The 22,946-nt window shown below is 60.0% G+C and overlaps 1 protein-coding gene across 2 annotated transcripts in view; it reads right to left on the bottom strand.

Moving 5' to 3' along the window:
- The window catches only part of galnt14 (UDP-N-acetyl-alpha-D-galactosamine:polypeptide N-acetylgalactosaminyltransferase 14 (GalNAc-T14)), a 121,295-nt gene that overhangs the window by 22,917 nt on the left and 75,432 nt on the right, over positions 1–22,946 (bottom strand). For both annotated transcript variants that reach the window (XM_068027877.1, XM_068027884.1), the window contains exons 11-12: positions 21,575–21,658; positions 18,322–18,466 (exon numbers count right to left, since the gene is read on the bottom strand). In XM_068027877.1, coding sequence (XP_067883978.1) covers positions 18,322–18,466; positions 21,575–21,658 — 229 coding nt within the window. The remainder of the gene's footprint in view (positions 1–18,321; positions 18,467–21,574; positions 21,659–22,946) is intronic.

Below are 22,946 nucleotides of genomic sequence, written 5' to 3'. Positions count from 1 at the left end.
TGCGAGTACGGGTCCCGGGTTAGAGCGATCGGTCTGTGAGTGCGGGTCCCGGGTTAGTGCGATCGGTCTGCGAGTACGGGTCCCGGGTTAGAGCGATCGGTCTGTGAGTGCGGGTCCCGGGTTAGTGCGATCGGTCTGTGAGTGCGGGTCCCGGGTTAGTGCGATCGGTCTGCGAGTACGGGTCCCGGGTTAGAGCGATCGGTCTGTGAGTGCGGGTCCCGGGTTAGTGCGATCGGTCTGTGAGTGCGGGTCCCGGGTTAGTGCGATCGTGTCTGTGAGTGCGGGTCCCGGGTTAGTGCGATCGTGTCTGTGAGTGCGGGTCCCGGGTTAGAGCGATCGGTCTGTGAGTGCGGGTCCCGGGTTAGTGCGATCGGTCTGTGAGTGCGGGTCCCGGGTTAGTGCGATCGTGTCTGTGAGTGCGGGTCCCGGGTTAGAGCGATCGGTCTGTGAGTGCGGGTTCCAGGTTAGTGCGATCGGTCTGTGAGTGCGGGTCCCGGGTTAGAGCGATCGGTCTGTGAGTGCGGGTCCCGGGTTAGTGCGATCGGTCTGTGAGTGCGGGTCCCGGGTTAGTGCGATCGGTCTGTGAGTGCGGGTCCCGGGTTAGAGCGATCGGTCTGTGAGTGCGGGTCCCGGGTTAGTGCGATCGGTCAGTGAGTGCGGGTCCCGGGTTAGTGCGATCGTGTCTGTGAGTGCGGGTCCCGGGTTAGTGCGATCAGTCTGTGAGTGCGGGTCCCGGGTTAGTGCGATCGGTCTGTGAGTGCGGGTCCCGGGTTAGTGCGATCAGTCTGTGAGTGCGGGTCCCGGGTTAGTGCGATCGGTCTGTGTGTGCGGGTCCCGGGTTAGTGCGATCGTGTCTGTGAGTGCGGGTCCCGGGTTAGTGCGATCTGTCTGTGAGTGCGGGTTCCAGGTTAGTGCGATCGGTCTGTGAGTGCGGGTCCCGGGTTAGTGCGATCGGTCAGTGAGTGCGGGTCCCGGGTTAGTGCGATCGGTCTGTGAGTGCGGGTTCCAGGTTAGTGCGATCGGTCTGTGAGTGCGGGTCCCGGGTTAGTGCAATCAGTCTGTGAGTGCGGGTCCCGGGTTAGTGCGATCGGTCTGTGAGTGCGGGTCCCGGGTTAGTGCGATCGGTCTGTGAGTGCGGGTCCCGGGTTAGTGCGATCAGTCAGTGAGTGCGGGTCCCGGGTTAGTGCGATCGTGTCTGTGAGTGCGGGTCCCGGGTTAGTGCGATCGTGTCTGTGAGTGCGGGTCCCGGGTTAGTGCAATCAGTCTGTGAGTGCGGGTCCCGGGTTAGTGCGATCGGTCTGTGAGTGCGGGTCCCGGGTTAGTGCGATCGGTCTGTGAGTGCGGGTCCCGGGTTAGTGCGATCAGTCAGTGAGTGCGGGTCCCGGGTTAGTGCGATCGTGTCTGTGAGTGCGGGTCCCGGGTTAGTGCGATCGTGTCTGTGAGTGCGGGTCCCGGGTTAGTGCGATCGGTCTGTGAGTGCGGGTCCCGGGTTAGTGCGATCAGTCAGTGAGTGCGGGTCCCGGGTTAGTGCGATCGTGTCTGTGAGTGCGGGTCCCGGGTTAGTGCGATCGGTCTGTGAGTGCGGGTCCCGGGTTAGTGCGATCGGTCAGTGAGTGCGGGTCCCGGGTTAGTGCGATCAGTCTGTGAGTGCGGGTCCCGGGTTAGTGCGATCGTGTCTGTGAGTGCGGGTCCCGGGTTAGTGCGATCGGTCTGTGAGTGCGGGTCCCGGGTTAGTGCGATCGTGTCTGTGAGTGCGGGTCCCGGGTTAGTGCGATCGTGTCTGTGAGTGCGGGTCCCGGGTTAGTGCGATCAGTCTGTGAGTGCGGGTCCCGGGTTAGTGCGATCGTGTCTGTGAGTGCGGGTCCCGGGTTAGTGCGATCGGTCTGTGAGTGCGGGTCCCGGGTTAGTGCGATCGTGTCTGTGAGTGCGGGTCCCGGGTTAGTGCGATCGTGTCTGTGAGTGCGGGTCCCGGGTTAGTGCGATCGTGTCTGTGAGTGCGGGTCCCGGGTTAGTGCGATCGGTCTGTGAGTGCGGGTCCCGGGTTAGTGCGATCGGTCTGTGAGTGCGGGTTCCAGGTTAGTGCGATCGGTCTGTGAGTGCGGGTCCCGGGTTAGTGCGATCGGTCTGTGAGTGCGGGTCGCGGGTTAGTGCGATCGGTCTGTGAGTGCGGGTCCCGGGTTAGTGCGATCGGTCTGTGAGTGCGGGTCCCGGGTTAGTGCGATCAGTCTGTGAGTGCGGGTCCCGGGTTAGTGCGATCGGTCTGTGAGTGCGGGTCCCGGGTTAGTGCGATCGGTCAGTGAGTGCGGGTCCCGGGTTAGTGCGATCGGTCTGTGAGTGCGGGTCCCGGGTTAGTGCGATCAGTCTGTGAGTGCGGGTCCCGGGTTAGAGCGATCGGTCTGTGAGTGCGGGTCCCGGGTTAGTGCGATCGGTCAGTGAGTGCGGGTCCCGGGTTAGTGCGATCGGTCTGTGAGGGCGGGTCCCGGGTTAGTGCGATCGGTCTGTGAGTGCGGGTCCCGGGTTAGTGCGATCGGTCAGTGAGTGCGGGTCCCGGGTTAGTGCGATCGGTCAGTGAGTGCGGGTCCCGGGTTAGTGCGATCGGTCTGTGAGTGCGGGTTCCAGGTTAGTGCGATCGGTCTGTGAGTGCGGGTCCCGGGTTAGTGCGATCGGTCTGTGAGTGCGGGTCGCGGGTTAGTGCGATCGGTCTGTGAGTGCGGGTCCCGGGTTAGTGCGATCGGTCTGTGAGTGCGGGTCCCGGGTTAGTGCGATCAGTCTGTGAGTGCGGGTCCCGGGTTAGTGCGATCGGTCTGTGAGTGCGGGTCCCGGGTTAGTGCGATCGGTCAGTGAGTGCGGGTCCCGGGTTAGTGCGATCGGTCTGTGAGTGCGGGTCCCGGGTTAGTGCGATCGGTCAGTGAGTGCGGGTCCCGGGTTAGTGCGATCGTGTCTGTGAGTGCGGGTCCCGGGTTAGTGCGATCGGTCAGTGAGTGCGGGTCCCGGGTTAGTGCGATCAGTCTGTGAGTGCGGGTCCCGGGTTAGTGCGATCGGTCTGTGAGTGCGGGTCCCGGGTTAGTGCGATCGGTCTGTGAGTGCGGGTCCCGGGTTAGTGCGATCGTGTCTGTGAGTGCGGGTCCCGGGTTAGTGCGATCGGTCTGTGAGTGCGGGTCCCGGGTTAGTGCGATCGGTCAGTGAGTGCGGGTCCCGTGTTAGTGCGATCGGTCAGTGAGTGCGGGTCCCGGGTTAGTGCGATCGTGTCTGTGAGTGCGGGTCCCGGGTTAGTGCGATCGGTCTGTGAGTGCGGGTCCCGGGTTAGTGCGATCGGTCAGTGAGTGCGGGTCCCGGGTTAGTGCGATCGGTCTGTGAGTGCGGGTCCCGGGTTAGTGCGATCGGTCTGTGAGTGCGGGTCCCGGGTTAGTGCGATCGGTCAGTGAGTGCGGGTCCCGGGTTAGTGCGATCAGTCTGTGAGTGCGGGTCCCGGGTAAGTGCGATCAGTCTGTGAGTGCGGGTCCCGGGTTAGTGCGATCAGTCTGTGAGTGCGGGTCCCGGGTTAGTGCGATCGGTCTGTGAGTGCGGGTCCCGGGTTAGTGCGATCAGTCTGTGAGTGCGGGTCCCGGGTTAGTGCGATCGGTCTGTGAGTGCGGGTCCCGGGTTAGTGCGATCAGTCTGTGAGTGCGGGTCCCGGGTTAGTGCGATCGGTCTGTGAGTGCGGGTCCCGGGTTAGTGCGATCGGTCTGTGAGTGCGGGTCCCGGGTTAGTGCGATCGGTCTGTGAGTGCGGGTCCCGGGTTAGTGCGATCGTGTCTGTGAGTGCGGGTCCCGGGTTAGTGCGATCGGTCTGTGAGTGCGGGTCCCGGGTTAGTGCGATCGGTCAGTGAGTGCGGGTCCCGGGTTAGTGCGATCGGTCAGTGAGTGCGGGTCCCGGGTTAGTGCGATCAGTCTGTGAGTGCGGGTCCCGGGTTAGTGCGATCGGTCTGTGAGTGCGGGTCCCGGGTTAGTGCGATCGGTCAGTGAGTGCGGGTCCCGGGTTAGTGCGATCAGTCTGTGAGTGCGGGTCCCGGGTTAGTGCGATCGGTCTGTGAGTGCGGGTCCCGGGTTAGTGCGATCGTGTCTGTGAGTGCGGGTCCCGGGTTAGTGCGATCGGTCTGTGAGTGCGGGTCCCGGGTTAGTGCGATCGGTCTGTGAGTGCGGATCCCGGGTTAGTGCGATCAGTCTGTGAGTGCGGGTTCCAGGTTAGTGCGATCGGTCTGTGAGTGCGGGTCCCGGGTTAGTGCGATCGTGTCTGTGAGTGCGGGTCCCGGGTTAGTGCGATCGTGTCTGTGAGTGCGGGTCCCGGGTTAGTGCGATCGGTCAGTGAGTGCGGGTCCCGGGTTAGTGCGATCGGTCTGTGAGTGCGGGTCCCGGGTTAGTGCGATCGGTCAGTGAGTGCGGGTCCCGGGTTAGTGCGATCGGTCTGTGAGTGCGGGTCCCGGGTTAGTGCGATCGGTCAGTGAGTGCGGGTCCCGGGTTAGTGCGATCGGTCTGTGAGTGCGGGTCCCAGGTTAGTGCGATCGGTCTGTGAGTGCGGGTCCCGGGTTAGTGCGATCGGTCAGTGAGTGCGGGTCCCGGGTTAGTGCGATCGGTCTGTGAGTGCGGGTCCCGGGTTAGAGCGATCGGTCTGTGAGTGCGGGTCCCGGGTTAGTGCGATCGGTCTGTGAGTGCGGGTCCCGGGTTAGTGCGATCGGTCTGTGAGTGCGGGTCCCGGGTTAGTGCGATCGGTCTGTGAGTGCGGGTCCCGGGTTAGTGCGATCGGTCTGTGAGTGCGGGTCCCGGGTTAGTGCGATCGGTCTGTGAGTGCGGGTCCCGGGTTAGTGCGATCGGTCTGTGTGCGCGGGTCCCGGGTTAGTGCGATCGGTCTGTGAGTGCGGGTCCCGGGTTAGTGCGATCGGTCTGTGAGTGCGGATCCCGGGTTAGTGCGATCGGTCTGTGAGTGCGGGTCCCGGGTTAGTGCGATCGGTCTGTGAGTGCGGGTCCCGGGTTAGTGCGATCGGTCTGTGAGTGCGGATCCCGGGTTAGTGCGATCGGTCTGTGAGTGCGGGTCCCGGGTTAGTGCGATCGGTCTGTGAGTGCGGGTCCCGGGTTAGAGCGATCGGTCTGTGTGTGCGGGTCCCAGGTTAGTGCGATCGGTCTGTGAGTGCGGGTCCCGGGTTAGTGCGATCGGTCAGTGAGTGCGGGTCCCAGGTTAGTGCGATCAGTCTGTGAGTGCGGGTCCCGGGTTAGAGCGATCGGTCTGTGAGTGCGGGTCCCGGGTTAGTGCGATCGGTCTGTGAGTGCGGATCCCGGGTTAGTGCGATCAGTCTGTGAGTGCGGGTCCCGGGTTAGTGCGATCGGTCTGTGAGTGCGGGTCCCGGGTTAGTGCGATCGGTCTGTGAGTGCGGGTCCCGGGTTAGTGCGATCGTGTCTGTGAGTGCGGGTCCCGGGTTAGTGCGATCGGTCTGTGAGTGCGGGTCCCGGGTTAGTGCGATCGGTCAGTGAGTGCGGGTCCCGGGTTAGTGCGATCGGTCAGTGAGTGCGGGTCCCGGGTTAGTGCGATCAGTCTGTGAGTGCGGGTCCCGGGTTAGTGCGATCGGTCTGTGAGTGCGGGTCCCGGGTTAGTGCGATCGGTCAGTGAGTGCGGGTCCCGGGTTAGTGCGATCAGTCTGTGAGTGCGGGTCCCGGGTTAGTGCGATCGGTCTGTGAGTGCGGGTCCCGGGTTAGTGCGATCGTGTCTGTGAGTGCGGGTCCCGGGTTAGTGCGATCGGTCTGTGAGTGCGGGTCCCGGGTTAGTGCGATCGGTCTGTGAGTGCGGATCCCGGGTTAGTGCGATCAGTCTGTGAGTGCGGGTTCCAGGTTAGTGCGATCGGTCTGTGAGTGCGGGTCCCGGGTTAGTGCGATCGTGTCTGTGAGTGCGGGTCCCGGGTTAGTGCGATCGTGTCTGTGAGTGCGGGTCCCGGGTTAGTGCGATCGGTCAGTGAGTGCGGGTCCCGGGTTAGTGCGATCGGTCTGTGAGTGCGGGTCCCGGGTTAGTGCGATCGGTCAGTGAGTGCGGGTCCCGGGTTAGTGCGATCGGTCTGTGAGTGCGGGTCCCGGGTTAGTGCGATCGGTCAGTGAGTGCGGGTCCCGGGTTAGTGCGATCGGTCTGTGAGTGCGGGTTCCAGGTTAGTGCGATCGGTCTGTGAGTGCGGGTCCCGGGTTAGTGCGATCGGTCAGTGAGTGCGGGTCCCAGGTTAGTGCGATCAGTCTGTGAGTGCGGGTCCCGGGTTAGAGCGATCGGTCTGTGAGTGCGGGTCCCGGGTTAGTGCGATCGGTCTGTGAGTGCGGGTCCCGGGTTAGTGCGATCGGTCTGTGAGTGCGGGTCCCGGGTTAGTGCGATCGGTCTGTGAGTGCGGGTCCCGGGTTAGTGCGATCGGTCTGTGAGTGCGGGTCCCGGGTTAGTGCGATCGGTCTGTGAGTGCGGGTCCCGGGTTAGTGCGATCGGTCTGTGAGTGCGGGTCCCGGGTTAGTGCGATCGGTCAGTGAGTGCGGGTCCCGGGTTAGTGCGATCGGTCTGTGAGTGCGGGTCCCGGGTTAGAGCGATCGGTCTGTGAGTGCGGGTCCCGGGTTAGAGCGATCGGTCTGTGAGTGCGGGTCCCGGGTTAGTGCGATCGGTCTGTGAGTGCGGGTCCCGGGTTAGTGCGATCAGTCTGTGTGTGCGGGTCCCGGGTTAGTGCGATCGGTCTGTGAGTGCGGGTCCCGGGTTAGTGCGATCAGTCTGTGAGTGCGGGTCCCGGGTTAGTGCGATCGGTCTGTGAGTGCGGGTCCCGGGTTAGTGCGATCAGTCTGTGAGTGCGGGTCCCGGGTTAGTGCGATCGGTCAGTGAGTGCGGGTCCCGGGTTAGTGCGATCGGTCTGTGAGTGCGGGTCCCGGGTTAGTGCGATCGGTCTGTGAGTGCGAGTCCCGGGTTAGTGCGATCGGACTGTGAGTGCGGGTCCCGGGTTAGTGCGATCGTGTCTGTGAGTGCGGGTCCCGGGTTAGTGCGATCAGTCAGTGAGTGCGGGTCCCGGGTTAGTGCGATCGGTCTGTGAGTGCGGGTCCCGGGTTAGTGCGATCAGTCTGTGAGTGCGGGTCCCGGGTTAGTGCGATCGGTCAGTGAGTGCGGGTCCCGGGTTAGTGCGATCGGTCTGTGAGTGCGGGTCCCGGGTTAGTGCGATCGGTCTGTGAGTGCGGGTCCCGGGTTAGTGCGATCGGACTGTGAGTGCGGGTCCCGGGTTAGTGCGATCAGTCTGTGAGTGCGGGTCCCGGGTTAGTGCGATCGTGTCAGTGAGTGCGGGTCCCGGGTTAGTGCGATCGGTCTGTGAGTGCGGGTCCCGGGTTAGTGCGATCAGTCTGTGAGTGCGGGTCCCGGGTTAGTGCGATCGGTCTGTGAGTGCGGGTCCCGGGTTAGTGCGATCGTGTCTGTGAGTGCGGGTCCCGGGTTAGAGCGATCGGTCTGTGAGTGCGGGTCCCGGGTTAGTGCGATCGGTCTGTGAGTGCGGGTCCCGGGTTAGAGCGATCGGTCTGTGAGTGCGGGTCCCGGGTTAGAGCGATCGGTCTGTGAGTGCGGGTCCCGGGTTAGTGCGATCGGTCTGTGAGTGCGGGTCCCGGGTTAGTGCGATCGTGTCTGTGAGTGCGGGTCCCGGGTTAGTGCGATCGGTCTGTGAGTGCGGGTCCCGGGTTAGTGCGATCGGTCTGTGAGTGCGGGTCCCGGGTTAGTGCGATCAGTCTGTGTGTGCGGGTCCCGGGTTAGTGCGATCGGTCAGTGAGTGCGGGTCCCGGGTTAGTGCGATCGGTCTGTGAGTGCGGGTCCCGGGTTAGTGCGATCGGTCTGTGAGTGCGGGTCCCGGGTTAGTGCGATCGGTCTGTGAGTGCGGGTCCCGGGTTAGTGCGATCAGTCTGTGAGTGCGGGTCCCGGGTTAGTGCGATCGGTCTGTGAGTGCGGGTCCCGGGTTAGTGCGATCGTGTCTGTGAGTGCGGGTCCCGGGTTAATGCGATCGGTCTGTGAGTGCGGGTCCCGGGTTAGTGCGATCGGTCTGCGAGTACGGGTCCCGGGTTAGAGCGATCAGTCTGCGAGTGCGGGTCCCGGGTTCGTGCGATCGGTCAGTGAGTGCGGGTCCCGGGTTAGAGCGATCAGTCTGTGAGTGCGGGTCCCGGGTTAGTGCGATCGGTCAGTGAGTGCGGGTCCCGGGTTAGTGCGATCGGTCAGTGAGTGCGGGTCCCGGGTTAGAGCGATCGGTCTGCGAGTACGGGTCCCGGGTTAGAGCGATCGGTCTGTGAGTGCGGGTCCCGGGTTAGTGCGATCGGTCTGCGAGTACGGGTCCCGGGTTAGAGCGATCGGTCTGTGAGTGCGGGTCCCGGGTTAGTGCGATCGGTCTGTGAGTGCGGGTCCCGGGTTAGTGCGATCGGTCTGCGAGTACGGGTCCCGGGTTAGAGCGATCGGTCTGTGAGTGCGGGTCCCGGGTTAGTGCGATCGGTCTGTGAGTGCGGGTCCCGGGTTAGTGCGATCGTGTCTGTGAGTGCGGGTCCCGGGTTAGTGCGATCGTGTCTGTGAGTGCGGGTCCCGGGTTAGAGCGATCAGTCTGTGAGTGCGGGTCCCGGGTTAGTGCGATCGGTCTGTGAGTGCGGGTCCCGGGTTAGTGCGATCGGTCTGTGAGTGCGGATCCCGGGTTAGTGCGATCGTGTCTGTGAGTGCGGGTCCCGGGTTAGAGCGATCGGTCTGTGAGTGCGGGTTCCAGGTTAGTGCGATCGGTCTGTGAGTGCGGGTCCCGGGTTAGAGCGATCGGTCTGTGAGTGCGGGTCCCGGGTTAGTGCGATCGGTCTGTGAGTGCGGGTCCCGGGTTAGTGCGATCGGTCTGTGAGTGCGGGTCCCGGGTTAGAGCGATCGGTCTGTGAGTGCGGGTCCCGGGTTAGTGCGATCGGTCAGTGAGTGCGGGTCCCGGGTTAGTGCGATCGTGTCTGTGAGTGCGGGTCCCGGGTTAGTGCGATCAGTCTGTGAGTGCGGGTCCCGGGTTAGTGCGATCGGTCTGTGAGTGCGGGTCCCGGGTTAGTGCGATCAGTCTGTGAGTGCGGGTCCCGGGTTAGTGCGATCGGTCTGTGTGTGCGGGTCCCGGGTTAGTGCGATCGTGTCTGTGAGTGCGGGTCCCGGGTTAGTGCGATCGGTCTGTGAGTGCGGGTTCCAGGTTAGTGCGATCGGTCTGTGAGTGCGGGTCCCGGGTTAGTGCGATCGGTCAGTGAGTGCGGGTCCCGGGTTAGTGCGATCGGTCTGTGAGTGCGGGTTCCAGGTTAGTGCGATCGGTCTGTGAGTGCGGGTCCCGGGTTAGTGCAATCAGTCTGTGAGTGCGGGTCCCGGGTTAGTGCGATCGGTCTGTGAGTGCGGGTCCCGGGTTAGTGCGATCGGTCTGTGAGTGCGGGTCCCGGGTTAGTGCGATCAGTCAGTGAGTGCGGGTCCCGGGTTAGTGCGATCGTGTCTGTGAGTGCGGGTCCCGGGTTAGTGCGATCGTGTCTGTGAGTGCGGGTCCCGGGTTAGTGCAATCAGTCTGTGAGTGCGGGTCCCGGGTTAGTGCGATCGGTCTGTGAGTGCGGGTCCCGGTTTAGTGCGATCGGTCTGTGAGTGCGGGTCCCGGGTTAGTGCGATCAGTCAGTGAGTGCGGGTCCCGGGTTAGTGCGATCGTGTCTGTGAGTGCGGGTCCCGGGTTAGTGCGATCGTGTCTGTGAGTGCGGGTCCCGGGTTAGTGCGATCGGTCTGTGAGTGCGGGTCCCGGGTTAGTGCGATCAGTCAGTGAGTGCGGGTCCCGGGTTAGTGCGATCGTGTCTGTGAGTGCGGGTCCCGGGTTAGTGCGATCGGTCTGTGAGTGCGGGTCCCGGGTTAGTGCGATCGGTCAGTGAGTGCGGGTCCCGGGTTAGTGCGATCAGTCTGTGAGTGCGGGTCCCGGGTTAGTGCGATCGTGTCTGTGAGTGCGGGTCCCGGGTTAGTGCGATCGGTCTGTGAGTGCGGGTCCCGGGTTAGTGCGATCGTGTCTGTGAGTGCGGGTCCCGGGTTAGTGCGATCGTGTCTGTGAGTGCGGGTCCCGGGTTAGTGCGATCAGTCTGTGAGTGCGGGTCCCGGGTTAGTGCGATCGTGTCTGTGAGTGCGGGTCCCGGGTTAGTGCGATCGGTCTGTGAGTGCGGGTCCCGGGTTAGTGCGATCGTGTCTGTGAGTGCGGGTCCCGGGTTAGTGCGATCGTGTCTGTGAGTGCGGGTCCCGGGTTAGTGCGATCGTGTCTGTGAGTGCGGGTCCCGGGTTAGTGCGATCGGTCTGTGAGTGCGGGTCCCGGGTTAGTGCGATCGGTCTGTGAGTGCGGGTTCCAGGTTAGTGCGATCGGTCTGTGAGTGCGGGTCCCGGGTTAGTGCGATCGGTCTGTGAGTGCGGGTCGCGGGTTAGTGCGATCGGTCTGTGAGTGCGGGTCCCGGGTTAGTGCGATCGGTCTGTGAGTGCGGGTCCCGGGTTAGTGCGATCAGTCTGTGAGTGCGGGTCCCGGGTTAGTGCGATCGGTCTGTGAGTGCGGGTCCCGGGTTAGTGCGATCGGTCAGTGAGTGCGGGTCCCGGGTTAGTGCGATCGGTCTGTGAGTGCGGGTCCCGGGTTAGTGCGATCAGTCTGTGAGTGCGGGTCCCGGGTTAGAGCGATCGGTCTGTGAGTGCGGGTCCCGGGTTAGTGCGATCGGTCAGTGAGTGCGGGTCCCGGGTTAGTGCGATCGGTCTGTGAGGGCGGGTCCCGGGTTAGTGCGATCGGTCTGTGAGGGCGGGTCCCGGGTTAGTGCGATCGGTCAGTGAGTGCGGGTCCCGGGTTAGTGCGATCGGTCAGTGAGTGCGGGTCCCGGGTTAGTGCGATCGGTCTGTGAGTGCGGGTTCCAGGTTAGTGCGATCGGTCTGTGAGTGCGGGTCCCGGGTTAGTGCGATCGGTCTGTGAGTGCGGGTCGCGGGTTAGTGCGATCGGTCTGTGAGTGCGGGTCCCGGGTTAGTGCGATCGGTCTGTGAGTGCGGGTCCCGGGTTAGTGCGATCAGTCTGTGAGTGCGGGTCCCGGGTTAGTGCGATCGGTCTGTGAGTGCGGGTCCCGGGTTAGTGCGATCGGTCAGTGAGTGCGGGTCCCGGGTTAGTGCGATCGGTCTGTGAGTGCGGGTCCCGGGTTAGTGCGATCGGTCAGTGAGTGCGGGTCCCGGGTTAGTGCGATCGTGTCTGTGAGTGCGGGTCCCGGGTTAGTGCGATCGGTCTGTGAGTGCGGGTCCCGGGTTAGTGCGATCGGTCAGTGAGTGCGGGTCCCGGGTTAGTGCGATCGGTCAGTGAGTGCGGGTCCCGGGTTAGTGCGATCAGTCTGTGAGTGCGGGTCCCGGGTTAGTGCGATCGGTCTGTGAGTGCGGGTCCCGGGTTAGTGCGATCGGTCTGTGAGTGCGGGTCCCGGGTTAGTGCGATCGTGTCTGTGAGTGCGGGTCCCGGGTTAGTGCGATCGGTCTGTGAGTGCGGGTCCCGGGTTAGTGCGATCGGTCAGTGAGTGCGGGTCCCGTGTTAGTGCGATCGGTCAGTGAGTGCGGGTCCCGGGTTAGTGCGATCGTGTCTGTGAGTGCGGGTCCCGGGTTAGTGCGATCGGTCTGTGAGTGCGGGTCCCGGGTTAGTGCGATCGGTCAGTGAGTGCGGGTCCCGGGTTAGTGCGATCGGTCTGTGAGTGCGGGTCCCGGGTTAGTGCGATCGGTCTGTGAGTGCGGGTCCCGGGTTAGTGCGATCGGTCAGTGAGTGCGGGTCCCGGGTTAGTGCGATCAGTCTGTGAGTGCGGGTCCCGGGTAAGTGCGATCAGTCTGTGAGTGCGGGTCCCGGGTTAGTGCGATCAGTCTGTGAGTGCGGGTCCCGGGTTAGTGCGATCGGTCTGTGAGTGCGGGTCCCGGGTTAGTGCGATCAGTCTGTGAGTGCGGGTCCCGGGTTAGTGCGATCGGTCTGTGAGTGCGGGTCCCGGGTTAGTGCGATCAGTCTGTGAGTGCGGGTCCCGGGTTAGTGCGATCGGTCTGTGAGTGCGGGTCCCGGGTTAGTGCGATCGGTCTGTGAGTGCGGGTCCCGGGTTAGTGCGATCGATCTGTGAGTGCGGGTCCCGGGTTAGTGCGATCGTGTCTGTGAGTGCGGGTCCCGGGTTAGTGCGATCGGTCTGTGAGTGCGGGTCCCGGGTTAGTGCGATCGGTCAGTGAGTGCGGGTCCCGGGTTAGTGCGATCGGTCAGTGAGTGCGGGTCCCGGGTTAGTGCGATCAGTCTGTGAGTGCGGGTCCCGGGTTAGTGCGATCGGTCTGTGAGTGCGGGTCCCGGGTTAGTGCGATCGGTCAGTGAGTGCGGGTCCCGGGTTAGTGCGATCAGTCTGTGAGTGCGGGTCCCGGGTTAGTGCGATCGGTCTGTGAGTGCGGGTCCCGGGTTAGTGCGATCGTGTCTGTGAGTGCGGGTCCCGGGTTAGTGCGATCGGTCTGTGAGTGCGGGTCCCGGGTTAGTGCGATCGGTCTGTGAGTGCGGATCCCGGGTTAGTGCGATCAGTCTGTGAGTGCGGGTTCCAGGTTAGTGCGATCGGTCTGTGAGTGCGGGTCCCGGGTTAGTGCGATCGTGTCTGTGAGTGCGGGTCCCGGGTTAGTGCGATCGTGTCTGTGAGTGCGGGTCCCGGGTTAGTGCGATCGGTCAGTGAGTGCGGGTCCCGGGTTAGTGCGATCGGTCTGTGAGTGCGGGTCCCGGGTTAGTGCGATCGGTCAGTGAGTGCGGGTCCCGGGTTAGTGCGATCGGTCTGTGAGTGCGGGTCCCGGGTTAGTGCGATCGGTCAGTGAGTGCGGGTCCCGGGTTAGTGCGATCGGTCTGTGAGTGCGGGTCCCAGGTTAGTGCGATCGGTCTGTGAGTGCGGGTCCCGGGTTAGTGCGATCGGTCAGTGAGTGCGGGTCCCAGGTTAGTGCGATCAGTCTGTGAGTGCGGGTCCCGGGTTAGAGCGATCGGTCTGTGAGTGCGGGTCCCGGGTTAGTGCGATCGGTCTGTGAGTGCGGGTCCCGGGTTAGTGCGATCGGTCTGTGAGTGCGGGTCCCGGGTTAGTGCGATCGGTCTGTGAGTGCGGGTCCCGGGTTAGTGCGATCGGTCTGTGAGTGCGGGTCCCGGGTTAGTGCGATCGGTCTGTGAGTGCGGGTCCCGGGTTAGTGCGATCGGTCTGTGAGTGCGGGTCCCGGGTTAGTGCGATCGGTCTGTGTGCGCGGGTCCCGGGTTAGTGCGATCGGTCTGTGAGTGCGGGTCCCGGGTTAGTGCGATCGGTCTGTGAGTGCGGATCCCGGGTTAGTGCGATCGGTCTGTGAGTGCGGGTCCCGGGTTAGTGCGATCGGTCTGTGAGTGCGGGTCCCGGGTTAGTGCGATCGGTCTGTGAGTGCGGATCCCGGGTTAGTGCGATCGGTCTGTGAGTGCGGGTCCCGGGTTAGTGCGATCGGTCTGTGAGTGCGGGTCCCGGGTTAGAGCGATCGGTCTGTGTGTGCGGGTCCCAGGTTAGTGCGATCGGTCTGTGAGTGCGGGTCCCGGGTTAGTGCGATCGGTCAGTGAGTGCGGGTCCCAGGTTAGTGCGATCAGTCTGTGAGTGCGGGTCCCGGGTTAGAGCGATCGGTCTGTGAGTGCGGGTCCCGGGTTAGTGCGATCGGTCTGTGAGTGCGGATCCCGGGTTAGTGCGATCAGTCTGTGAGTGCGGGTCCCGGGTTAGTGCGATCGGTCTGTGAGTGCGGGTCCCGGGTTAGTGCGATCGGTCTGTGAGTGCGGGTCCCGGGTTAGTGCGATCGTGTCTGTGAGTGCGGGTCCCGGGTTAGTGCGATCGGTCTGTGAGTGCGGGTCCCGGGTTAGTGCGATCGGTCAGTGAGTGCGGGTCCCGGGTTAGTGCGATCGGTCAGTGAGTGCGGGTCCCGGGTTAGTGCGATCAGTCTGTGAGTGCGGGTCCCGGGTTAGTGCGATCGGTCTGTGAGTGCGGGTCCCGGGTTAGTGCGATCGGTCAGTGAGTGCGGGTCCCGGGTTAGTGCGATCAGTCTGTGAGTGCGGGTCCCGGGTTAGTGCGATCGGTCTGTGAGTGCGGGTCCCGGGTTAGTGCGATCGTGTCTGTGAGTGCGGGTCCCGGGTTAGTGCGATCGGTCTGTGAGTGCGGGTCCCGGGTTAGTGCGATCGGTCTGTGAGTGCGGATCCCGGGTTAGTGCGATCAGTCTGTGAGTGCGGGTTCCAGGTTAGTGCGATCGGTCTGTGAGTGCGGGTCCCGGGTTAGTGCGATCGTGTCTGTGAGTGCGGGTCCCGGGTTAGTGCGATCGTGTCTGTGAGTGCGGGTCCCGGGTTAGTGCGATCGGTCAGTGAGTGCGGGTCCCGGGTTAGTGCGATCGGTCTGTGAGTGCGGGTCCCGGGTTAGTGCGATCGGTCAGTGAGTGCGGGTCCCGGGTTAGTGCGATCGGTCTGTGAGTGCGGGTCCCGGGTTAGTGCGATCGGTCAGTGAGTGCGGGTCCCGGGTTAGTGCGATCGGTCTGTGAGTGCGGGTTCCAGGTTAGTGCGATCGGTCTGTGAGTGCGGGTCCCGGGTTAGTGCGATCGGTCAGTGAGTGCGGGTCCCGGGTTAGTGCGATCAGTCTGTGAGTGCGGGTCCCGGGTTAGAGCGATCGGTCTGTGAGTGCGGGTCCCGGGTTAGTGCGATCGGTCTGTGAGTGCGGGTCCCGGGTTAGTGCGATCGGTCTGTGAGTGCGGGTCCCGGGTTAGTGCGATCGGTCTGTGAGTGCGGGTCCCGGGTTAGTGCGATCGGTCTGTGAGTGCGGGTCCCGGGTTAGTGCGATCGGTCTGTGAGTGCGGGTCCCGGGTTAGTGCGATCGGTCTGTGAGTGCGGGTCCCGGGTTAGTGCGATCGGTCTGTGTGCGCGGGTCCCGGGTTAGTGCGATCGGTCTGTGAGTGCGGGTCCCGGGTTAGTGCGATCGGTCTGTGAGTGCGGATCCCGGGTTAGTGCGATCGGTCTGTGAGTGCGGGTCCCGGGTTAGTGCGATCGGTCTGTGAGTGCGGATCCCGGGTTAGTGCGATCGGTCTGTGAGTGCGGGTCCCGGGTTAGTGCGATCGGTCTGTGAGTGCGGGTCCCGGGTTAGAGCGATCGGTCTGTGTGTGCGGGTCCCAGGTTAGTGCGATCGGTCTGTGAGTGCGGGTCCCGGGTTAGTGCGATCGGTCAGTGAGTGCGGGTCCCAGGTTAGTGCGATCAGTCTGTGAGTGCGGGTCCCGGGTTAGAGCGATCGGTCTGTGAGTGCGGGTCCCGGGTTAGTGCGATCGGTCTGTGAGTGCGGATCCCGGGTTAGTGCGATCAGTCTGTGAGTGCGGGTCCCGGGTTAGAGCGATCGGTCTGTGAGTGCGGGTCCCGGGTTAGTGCGATCGGTCTGTGAGTGCGGGTCCCGGGTTAGTGCGATCGGTCTGTGAGTGCGGGTCCCGGGTTAGTGCGATCGGTCTGTGAGTGCGGGTCCCGGGTTAGTGCGATCGGTCTGTGAGTGCGGATCCCGGGTTAGTGCGATCGGTCTGTGAGTGCGGGTCCCGGGTTAGTGCGATCGGTCTGTGAGTGCGGATCCCGGGTTAGTGCGATCGGTCTGTGAGTGCGGGTCCCGGGTTAGTGCGATCGGTCTGTGAGTGCGGGTCCCGGGTTTGAGCGATCGGTCTGTGAGTGCGGGTCCCGGGTTAGTGCGATCGGTCTGTGAGTGCGGATCCCGGGTTAGTGCGATCGGTCTGTGAGTGCGGGTCCCGGGTTAGTGCGATCGTGTCTGTGAGTGCGGGTCCCGGGTTAGTGCGATCGGTCTGTGAGTGCGGATCCCGGGTTAGTGCGATCAGTCTGTGAGTGCGGGTCCCGGGTTAGTGCGATCGGTCTGTGAGTGCGGATCCCGGGTTAGTGCGATCGGTCTGTGAGTGCGGATCCCGGGTTAGTGCGATCGGTCTGTGAGTGCGGATCCCGGGTTAGTGCGATCGGTCTGTGAGTGCGGGTCCCGGGTTAGTGCGATCAGTCTGTGAGTGCGGGTCCCGGGTTAGTGCGATCGGTCTGTGAGTGCGGATCCCGGGTTAGTGCGATCGGTCTGTGAGTGCGGATCCCGGGTTAGTGCGATCAGTCGTCCAGTGAAAATTCAATCAATTTAGTCAGACACAACCTTCCCTTCACAAATCCATGTTGACTGACCTTAATTAATCTGTGCCTTCTTAAATGGTAATTTATACTATGCTTGTAAATTTGATATGGGGGGCGTTATTTGGAACAACCTTTTGAAAATGTAAAGCCGAAATGTTCTGGTGGAACTTGGTGCTGTAGTCTAAACATTTTTTTTTTAGAAATTAGTATATCTGTAAATGTGTGAAAAAAAGTTCGCGTTTTTTCAATTTTTTTTTTACCCATTGTAATCTAACGCATTTCAGGAATGACGTTTCATTCCGCTAGGGGTGGAGGTGTCTTGGTCCTGTAGTTTTTTTTCTGGGAATATTGTGTTTGCCTTTAAGGCTTGCAAAGGATCAGTATTGCTTTAAGAACCAGCAAGCCTCAGGAGTTATAGGAAGGTGCATTTTTGTTGCCTTAGAAACAACCATTTGGAGACAGCGATTCAAAGGGTGTATTCTCATTACCATAGATACAGCCACTGGGAGTGACTATCAAGTGATACCTTTGTTACAATTCAATTTTGAACTGGCTTTTTACTTGAAGACAGTTTGTTCTAATGGAACACAGACACAGAGGACACACAGACAGCTGTGGTGTTTAGCACCTGAAAAAAGAGCTCGCAACCATTTAAACTGAAGGAATAGGATTTTAGTCAGTTTAATTATTATCTCTCCAAGTTCTAAAAAAAGAGTCAAGCCAAAACGGAGATCTCTGATAATTTGAACTGAAGAAAGGGAAGTTAGACTGTGACAATCTTTTATCCCTCAAAAATTCTAAAGTCAGATTGATTTTATTGAAAGTGTTTGCAAGTCGTTAATTGTTGAAATTCGCTGGAGAAGGAAAGCATCACCTACCGCTGGAGTTAGACTATGGACTGTTCTACTGTGGAAGACACTTTTTTCTGCATCGGACGACTGTGAGGGCTTCAAGCAACATTCTGTGAGGACTTCAAGCAACATTGGACTGTAAATTTGCAAGGACTCTAATTTTTTTCTATTTTAAATGTTGTTTATATCTTCATAGTGTTTAAGAATTTAGTTCTAATTAAAGAGTTAATTTGTTGATTGAAAGACACCTGGTTTGGTTAGCCTCATTCGGGGGTTAATAGATGGTACAATTTGGCTGGGTTGTTCTTTAATTTGGAAAGTTTTAAATGATATGTTAGGCGATCTGTGGACTGACGGGATTGAATTAACAGTGTGTTTCTCCCAACACAATCCGAGTCGTATATTTTGATTGGGGGCGTTGACTGGAGCGGTCAGTGGTAACAATGCCCTCTCTTTGCTTTCCTAATTTCCTTTTTAATTTCATCCTGGCACTTTCTATACTCCTCTAGGCTTTCTGCAGTATTGAGCTTTTGATATCTGACATAAGCTTCGCTTTTTTGCCTTACCCTACTCCGTATGCTCTTTGACATCCGGTTGGGGGGGGGGGGGGGGTGGTGTCGGGGTGGTGTCTAGTTTTGGGAGTCCCACCCTTTTTCTTTGTGGGAATATATTTGTTCTGAACCCTTTCTATATCCTCCTCAAATGCCCCCACTGTTCTACAAATAATTTATCTTCAACAAGCTATTTCTGGTCCACTTTTGCCAGATCACATCTCAGCTTAGTTTGGCCTTTCTCCAATTGAGAACTTTTTCTCCTGGTCTATCTTTGTCCTTTTCCACAGCTATACTAAATCTAACAGAATTATGATGACTACCAGGGAAACAATCTCCCAATAATACGCTTTCCACCTGCCCAACTTCATTTTCTGAAACTACATCCAGAACTGCCCTACTCTTGTTGGGCCTACTGTGTACTGACTTAAAAAGGTTCTGAATGCATTTGAAGAATTCTAAACCTTTAATACTGATTCTATCCCAGTTATTTTAGGGTAGTTGAAATCCCCGACTAATACAGCATTATTGTTTCTACATTTTCAGTGATTTGCCGACACATTTTCCCTTCCATCTCCCTCTGACTGATTGGGGGTCTATACTACACTTCCAGTAGTATAATTGTACCTTTTTAGTCTATGTGCTGTATCTGTGTAAGTGTGTGAGAGAGAGAGAGAGAGAGAGAGAGAGAACCAGATCCAGGGTGAGATGGAGAGACTGAGATAAAGACAGCGACAATGAGACCCAGGGCTCCTGTTACCTGATTACTTGCTGGGATTCTGTTTTTTTGGATGCAGTGCTTGAGGCAGACAGTCAGCGAATCGTGATCGACTGTTTTCAGAGTCTCCACACAATCCTGTCTTTGCCGGATTTCTCCAGGGTGGGAATCCAATTCAACGGGAATTCTGCATAAAAAGAACAAAGTCAAGTGTGAGTGTTGCCCTGGTCAATGTTTCCTGCTGCAGTTGCCCTCAGAACAGGCAAGAGAGAGAGCAGAGAGGGCAGGAGAAAGAGCTGAGCGGGCAGGAGGGAGAGCAGAGCAGGCAGGAGAGAGAGCAGAGTGGGGCAGGAGGGGGAGCAGAGTGGGGCAGGAGGGGGAGCAGAGTGGGGCAGGAGGGGGAGCAGAGTGGGGCAGGAGGGGGAGCAGAGTGGGGTAGGAGAGAGCACAGTGGGGCAGGAGAGAGCAGAGCGGGCAGGAGATAGAGCAGAGTGGGGCAGGAGAGAGCAGAGTGGGGTAGGAGAGAGCAGAGTGGGGCAGGAGAGAGAGCAGAGCGGGCAGGAGGGAGAGCAGAGAGGGGCAGGAGGGAGAGCAGAGAGGGGCAGGAGGGAGAGCAGAGAGGGGCAGGAGGGAGAGCAGAGTGGTGCAGGAGAGAGAGCAGAGCGGGCAGGAGGGAGGGCAGAGAGGGGCAGGAGGGAGAGCAGAGAGGGGCAGGAGGGAGAGCAGAGAGGGGCAGGAGGGAGAGCAGAGTGGGGCAGGAGGGAGAGCAGAGTGGGGCAGGAGAGAGAGCAGAGCGGGCAGGAGGGAGAGCAGAGAGGGGCAGGAGGGAGAGCAGAGAGGGGCAGGAGGGAGAGCAGAGAGGGGCAGGAGGGAGAGCAGAGTGGTGCAGGAGAGAGAGCAGAGTGGTGCAGGAGAGAGAGCAGAGCGGGCAGGAGGGAGAGCAAAGAGGGGCAGGAGGGAGAGCAAAGAGGGGCATGAGGGAGAGCAGAGCGGGCAGGAGGGAGAGCAGAGAGGGGTAGGAGAGAGAGGGGCAAAAGAGAGAGCAGAGTGGGGCAGGAGAGAGCAGAGCGGGCAGGAGAGAGAGCAGAGTGGGGCAGGAGAGAGCAGAGCGGGCAGGAGAGAGCAGAGCGGGCAGGAGAGAGAGCAGAGAGGGGCAGGAGAGAGAGCAGAGAGGGGCAGGAGAGAGAGCAGAGTGGGGCAGGAGAGAGAGCAGAGTGGGGCAGGAGAGAGAGCAGAGTGGGGCAGGAGAGAGAGCAGAGTGGGGCAGGAGAGAGAGCAGAGTGGGGCAGGAGAGAGAGCAGAGCGGGCAGGAGAGAGAGCAGAGCGGGCAGGAGAGAGAGCAGAGCGGGCAGGAGAGCGCAGAGCGGGCAGGAGAGAGAGCAGAGAGGGGCAGGAGAGAGAGCAGAGCGGGCAGGAGGGTGAGCAGAGAGGGGCAGGAGAGAGAGCAGAGAGGGGCAGGAGAGAGAGCAGAGAGGGGCAGGAGAGAGAGCAGAGTGGGGCAGGAGAGAGAGCAGAGTGGGGCAGGAGAGAGAGCAGAGCGGGCAGGAGAGAGAGCAGAGCGGGCAGGAGAGAGAGCAGAGCGGGCAGGAGAGCGCAGAGCGGGCAGGAGAGAGAGCAGAGAGGGGCAGGAGAGAGAGCAGAGCGGGCAGGAGGGTGAGCAGAGAGGGGCAGGAGAGAGAGCAGAGAGGGGCAGGAGAGAGAGCAGAGAGGGGCAGGAGAGAGCAGAGTGGGGTAGGAGGGAGCAGAGTGGGGCAGGAGGGAGCAGAGTGGGGCAGGAGGGAGCAGAGTGTGGCAGGAGGGAGCAGAGTGTGGCAGGAGGGAGCAGAGTGGGGCAGGAGGGAGCAGAGTGGGGCAGGAGGGAGCAGAGTGGGGCAGGAGAGAGCAGAGTGGGGCAGGAGAGAGCAGAGTGGGGTAGGAGAGAGCAGAGTGGGGTAGGAGAGAGCAGAGTGGGGTAGGAGAGAGCAGAGTGGGGCAGGAGAGAGCAGAGTGGGGCAGGAGAGAGCAGAGTGGGGCAGGAAAGAGCAGAGTGGGGCAGGAGAGAGCAGAGTGGGGTAGGAGAGAGCAGAGTGGGGCAGGAGAGAGCAGAGTGGGGCAGGAGAGAGCAGAGTGGGGTAGGAGAGAGCAGAGTGGGGTAGGAGAGAGCAGAGTGGGGCAGGAGAGAGCAGAGTGGGGCAGGAGAGAGCAGAGTGGGGTAGGAGAGAGCAGAGTGGGGCAGGAGAGAGCAGAGTGGGGTAGGAGAGAGCAGAGTGGGGTAGGAGAGAGCAGAGTGGGGCAGGAGAGAGCAGAGTGGGGTAGGAGAGAGCAGAGTGGGGCAGGAGAGAGCAGAGTGGGGCAGGAGAGAGCAGAGTGGGGCAGGAGAGAGCAGAGTGGGGTAGGAGAGAGCAGAGTGGGGCAGGAGAGAGCAGAGTGGGGTAGGACTCGGGGATTGAGCAGGGAAGTGGGACTAATTAGATGACTCTTATAAGAACCAGCACAGGCACAATAGAGCAAATGGCCTCCCTCTGTGCTGGATGATTCGATGATCTCCCTGAAACCAGGACATGCTATATTTGCAAGTGTTTCTGTGGAAACAGCTAACAGTTAAGTATCGTCAGGCATCCTCATCGCTTTAGTGATGTGATCACTTACTTTGAGAAGAGGAGCCTGGTCCTGCATTAACCATCTCTTCACCTCTGTTGGCAGGTTTAGGTGTGAGGAACCTCTGGTCTGCCTGGCAATCCTCCATAGATCCTCCTGAGCTTGCACAGCATGTCAGACAGGGGGATCCCCATTGGGAAACCCACTCCTACCAGTAATGGTTGTCAGAAAAATGAACAATTTGCAGCAAATCCTTCTAGGAATCTAAGTGTCAACAGGGAAGTAAATCACTAATGAAAAGATCTTGTTATTACGGTGCCCTTTCTTTACCATTACCCAGTAACCCTGGATGCCCATGTCACATGGATGTGATATAGATCTGCTGCCCTGAATGGCAGGACTGGGATTCCGTCCCCATCCATCGCCCACCTCTCCCCACCGCCCCGCCACCTAAATGGTGGGTTTAGCTGAGACATCTAGCTGTTTCTGCACAGAGCTGAGACAATGACATGGGGAGGGGTGGGGGAGCAGGTGATGGTGGGGCTGGTCTATCTAAACAAAGATCAGGAGGTGAAGCTGGGGCCTCTCAGGGCTGTGAGCCTCAGTACCACATACACTGGACCATGGGTGGGAGCACAATATTTCAGTTATGAGAGAACGGGTGATATTACCACAGCTGCTCCCTCCTCCCCATCATACAGGATGAACAGGAACCTACTTGAGCTCTGGGTACACGTTCTCCAGGTACCATCTGAATGACTTGCAGTTCAGATTTCTCCTCAGTTCCACCCTGCTGCGGACACTGGAAGGGAAACACAGACCCTATCAGACACTGGCATGGGACATTTCCCCACGCAATTCAACAGATCGCTGGCAGGAGGAGTTCTGCATCCTCACATTCAGCAACAACATCAACTGCATTTATCTAGCACCTTTAACACAGTAAAATGCTTCAAGGCTGTTCACAAGAGCATGATAGAACATGTGGCACCAAGTCACACTAGGAGATATTAGGGCAGGTAGCCACATGTGCCAATCTGATTACAGGGCAATATCCCTCCTATCTCTTGGTTAGAATAGACTGAGTACAGTTAAAGAACATTAACATTATGGGCTGGATTTTGTTCTCCTGATGCCAGGTTTCGTGTCGGAGGGGGCCGCAGAATCGGAGAATCAGAGCGGCAACGGCCGTCACGGAACCCAACATCGGGATTGCCAGTTCCAATCTTCCCGGGGGTGGGTGGGGGGGGGGGACGAAGCTCGGTGGTGGCACCCCCACTGCTCTGCGACGGGACCCTACATTAAATATGGTAAGCACCTCTCTGCATCCACTTGAATATAATTCACCACGAACTTACCATCCATTCCCAGTCATGGGCTCGACGTGTGTCACTCGCACGCATTCACTTTCCCGTCCAAGAGAAGCTGGTGCCTCCAAGGCAGGGAAGGGGTCAACTCTGCATTGTGTGTACATACCAACATACAAATTAGGAGCTGGAGTAGGCCACTCGGCCCCTTGAACCTGCTCCGCCATATGGATGGTGGGGGTACGGGGGTGGGGGGGGGGGGTGGTGGGGGAGAAGGAGTCATCTCTGCTTTGTGTCTGGATAAGGGGGGAAGGGGGAAACTTTGCATTATTTTATGGATTGGAGGGGGGAAGGGCAACTCTGCATTTGGATACATTGTATTCCGGGCTGGCAGCCTTTGAAAGATGGCACTAGCACTTGCTACTGCATCAGGTGATGCCATTCACGGCATCGCCAATGTCGTCCCTGCCATGTGATTGGGGGTGGGGGTTGGGGGAGGGGTTGGCGGCCGCTGTCATTATGGCTAGTGGCTGCCCGCTGTTTAATCACGGTGGAGCGGCCGCGTGAGTCAAGTGCGGGACGGCTGCCATGTTCTTTGCCTAAAATCCAGCCCCTAGAGTTTAGGCCAGTCTGTTCACAACCTTGGTGTCACATTTGATCCCCAGATGTGCTTCCGACCATATATTAGTGTCATCACTAAGTCCACCTATTTCCACCTCTGTAACATCACTCAACATCATCCATCCTCAGTTCATCTGCTGCTGAAACCCTCATTCATGCCTT

The sequence above is a fragment of the Heterodontus francisci genome, chromosome 3, assembly GCF_036365525.1.
Source record: "Heterodontus francisci isolate sHetFra1 chromosome 3, sHetFra1.hap1, whole genome shotgun sequence".
NCBI classification, from domain to species: domain Eukaryota; kingdom Metazoa; phylum Chordata; class Chondrichthyes; order Heterodontiformes; family Heterodontidae; genus Heterodontus; species Heterodontus francisci.
Note: the sequence above shows the minus strand (reverse complement) of the source record. Positions and strands in the feature narration are given on the sequence as shown.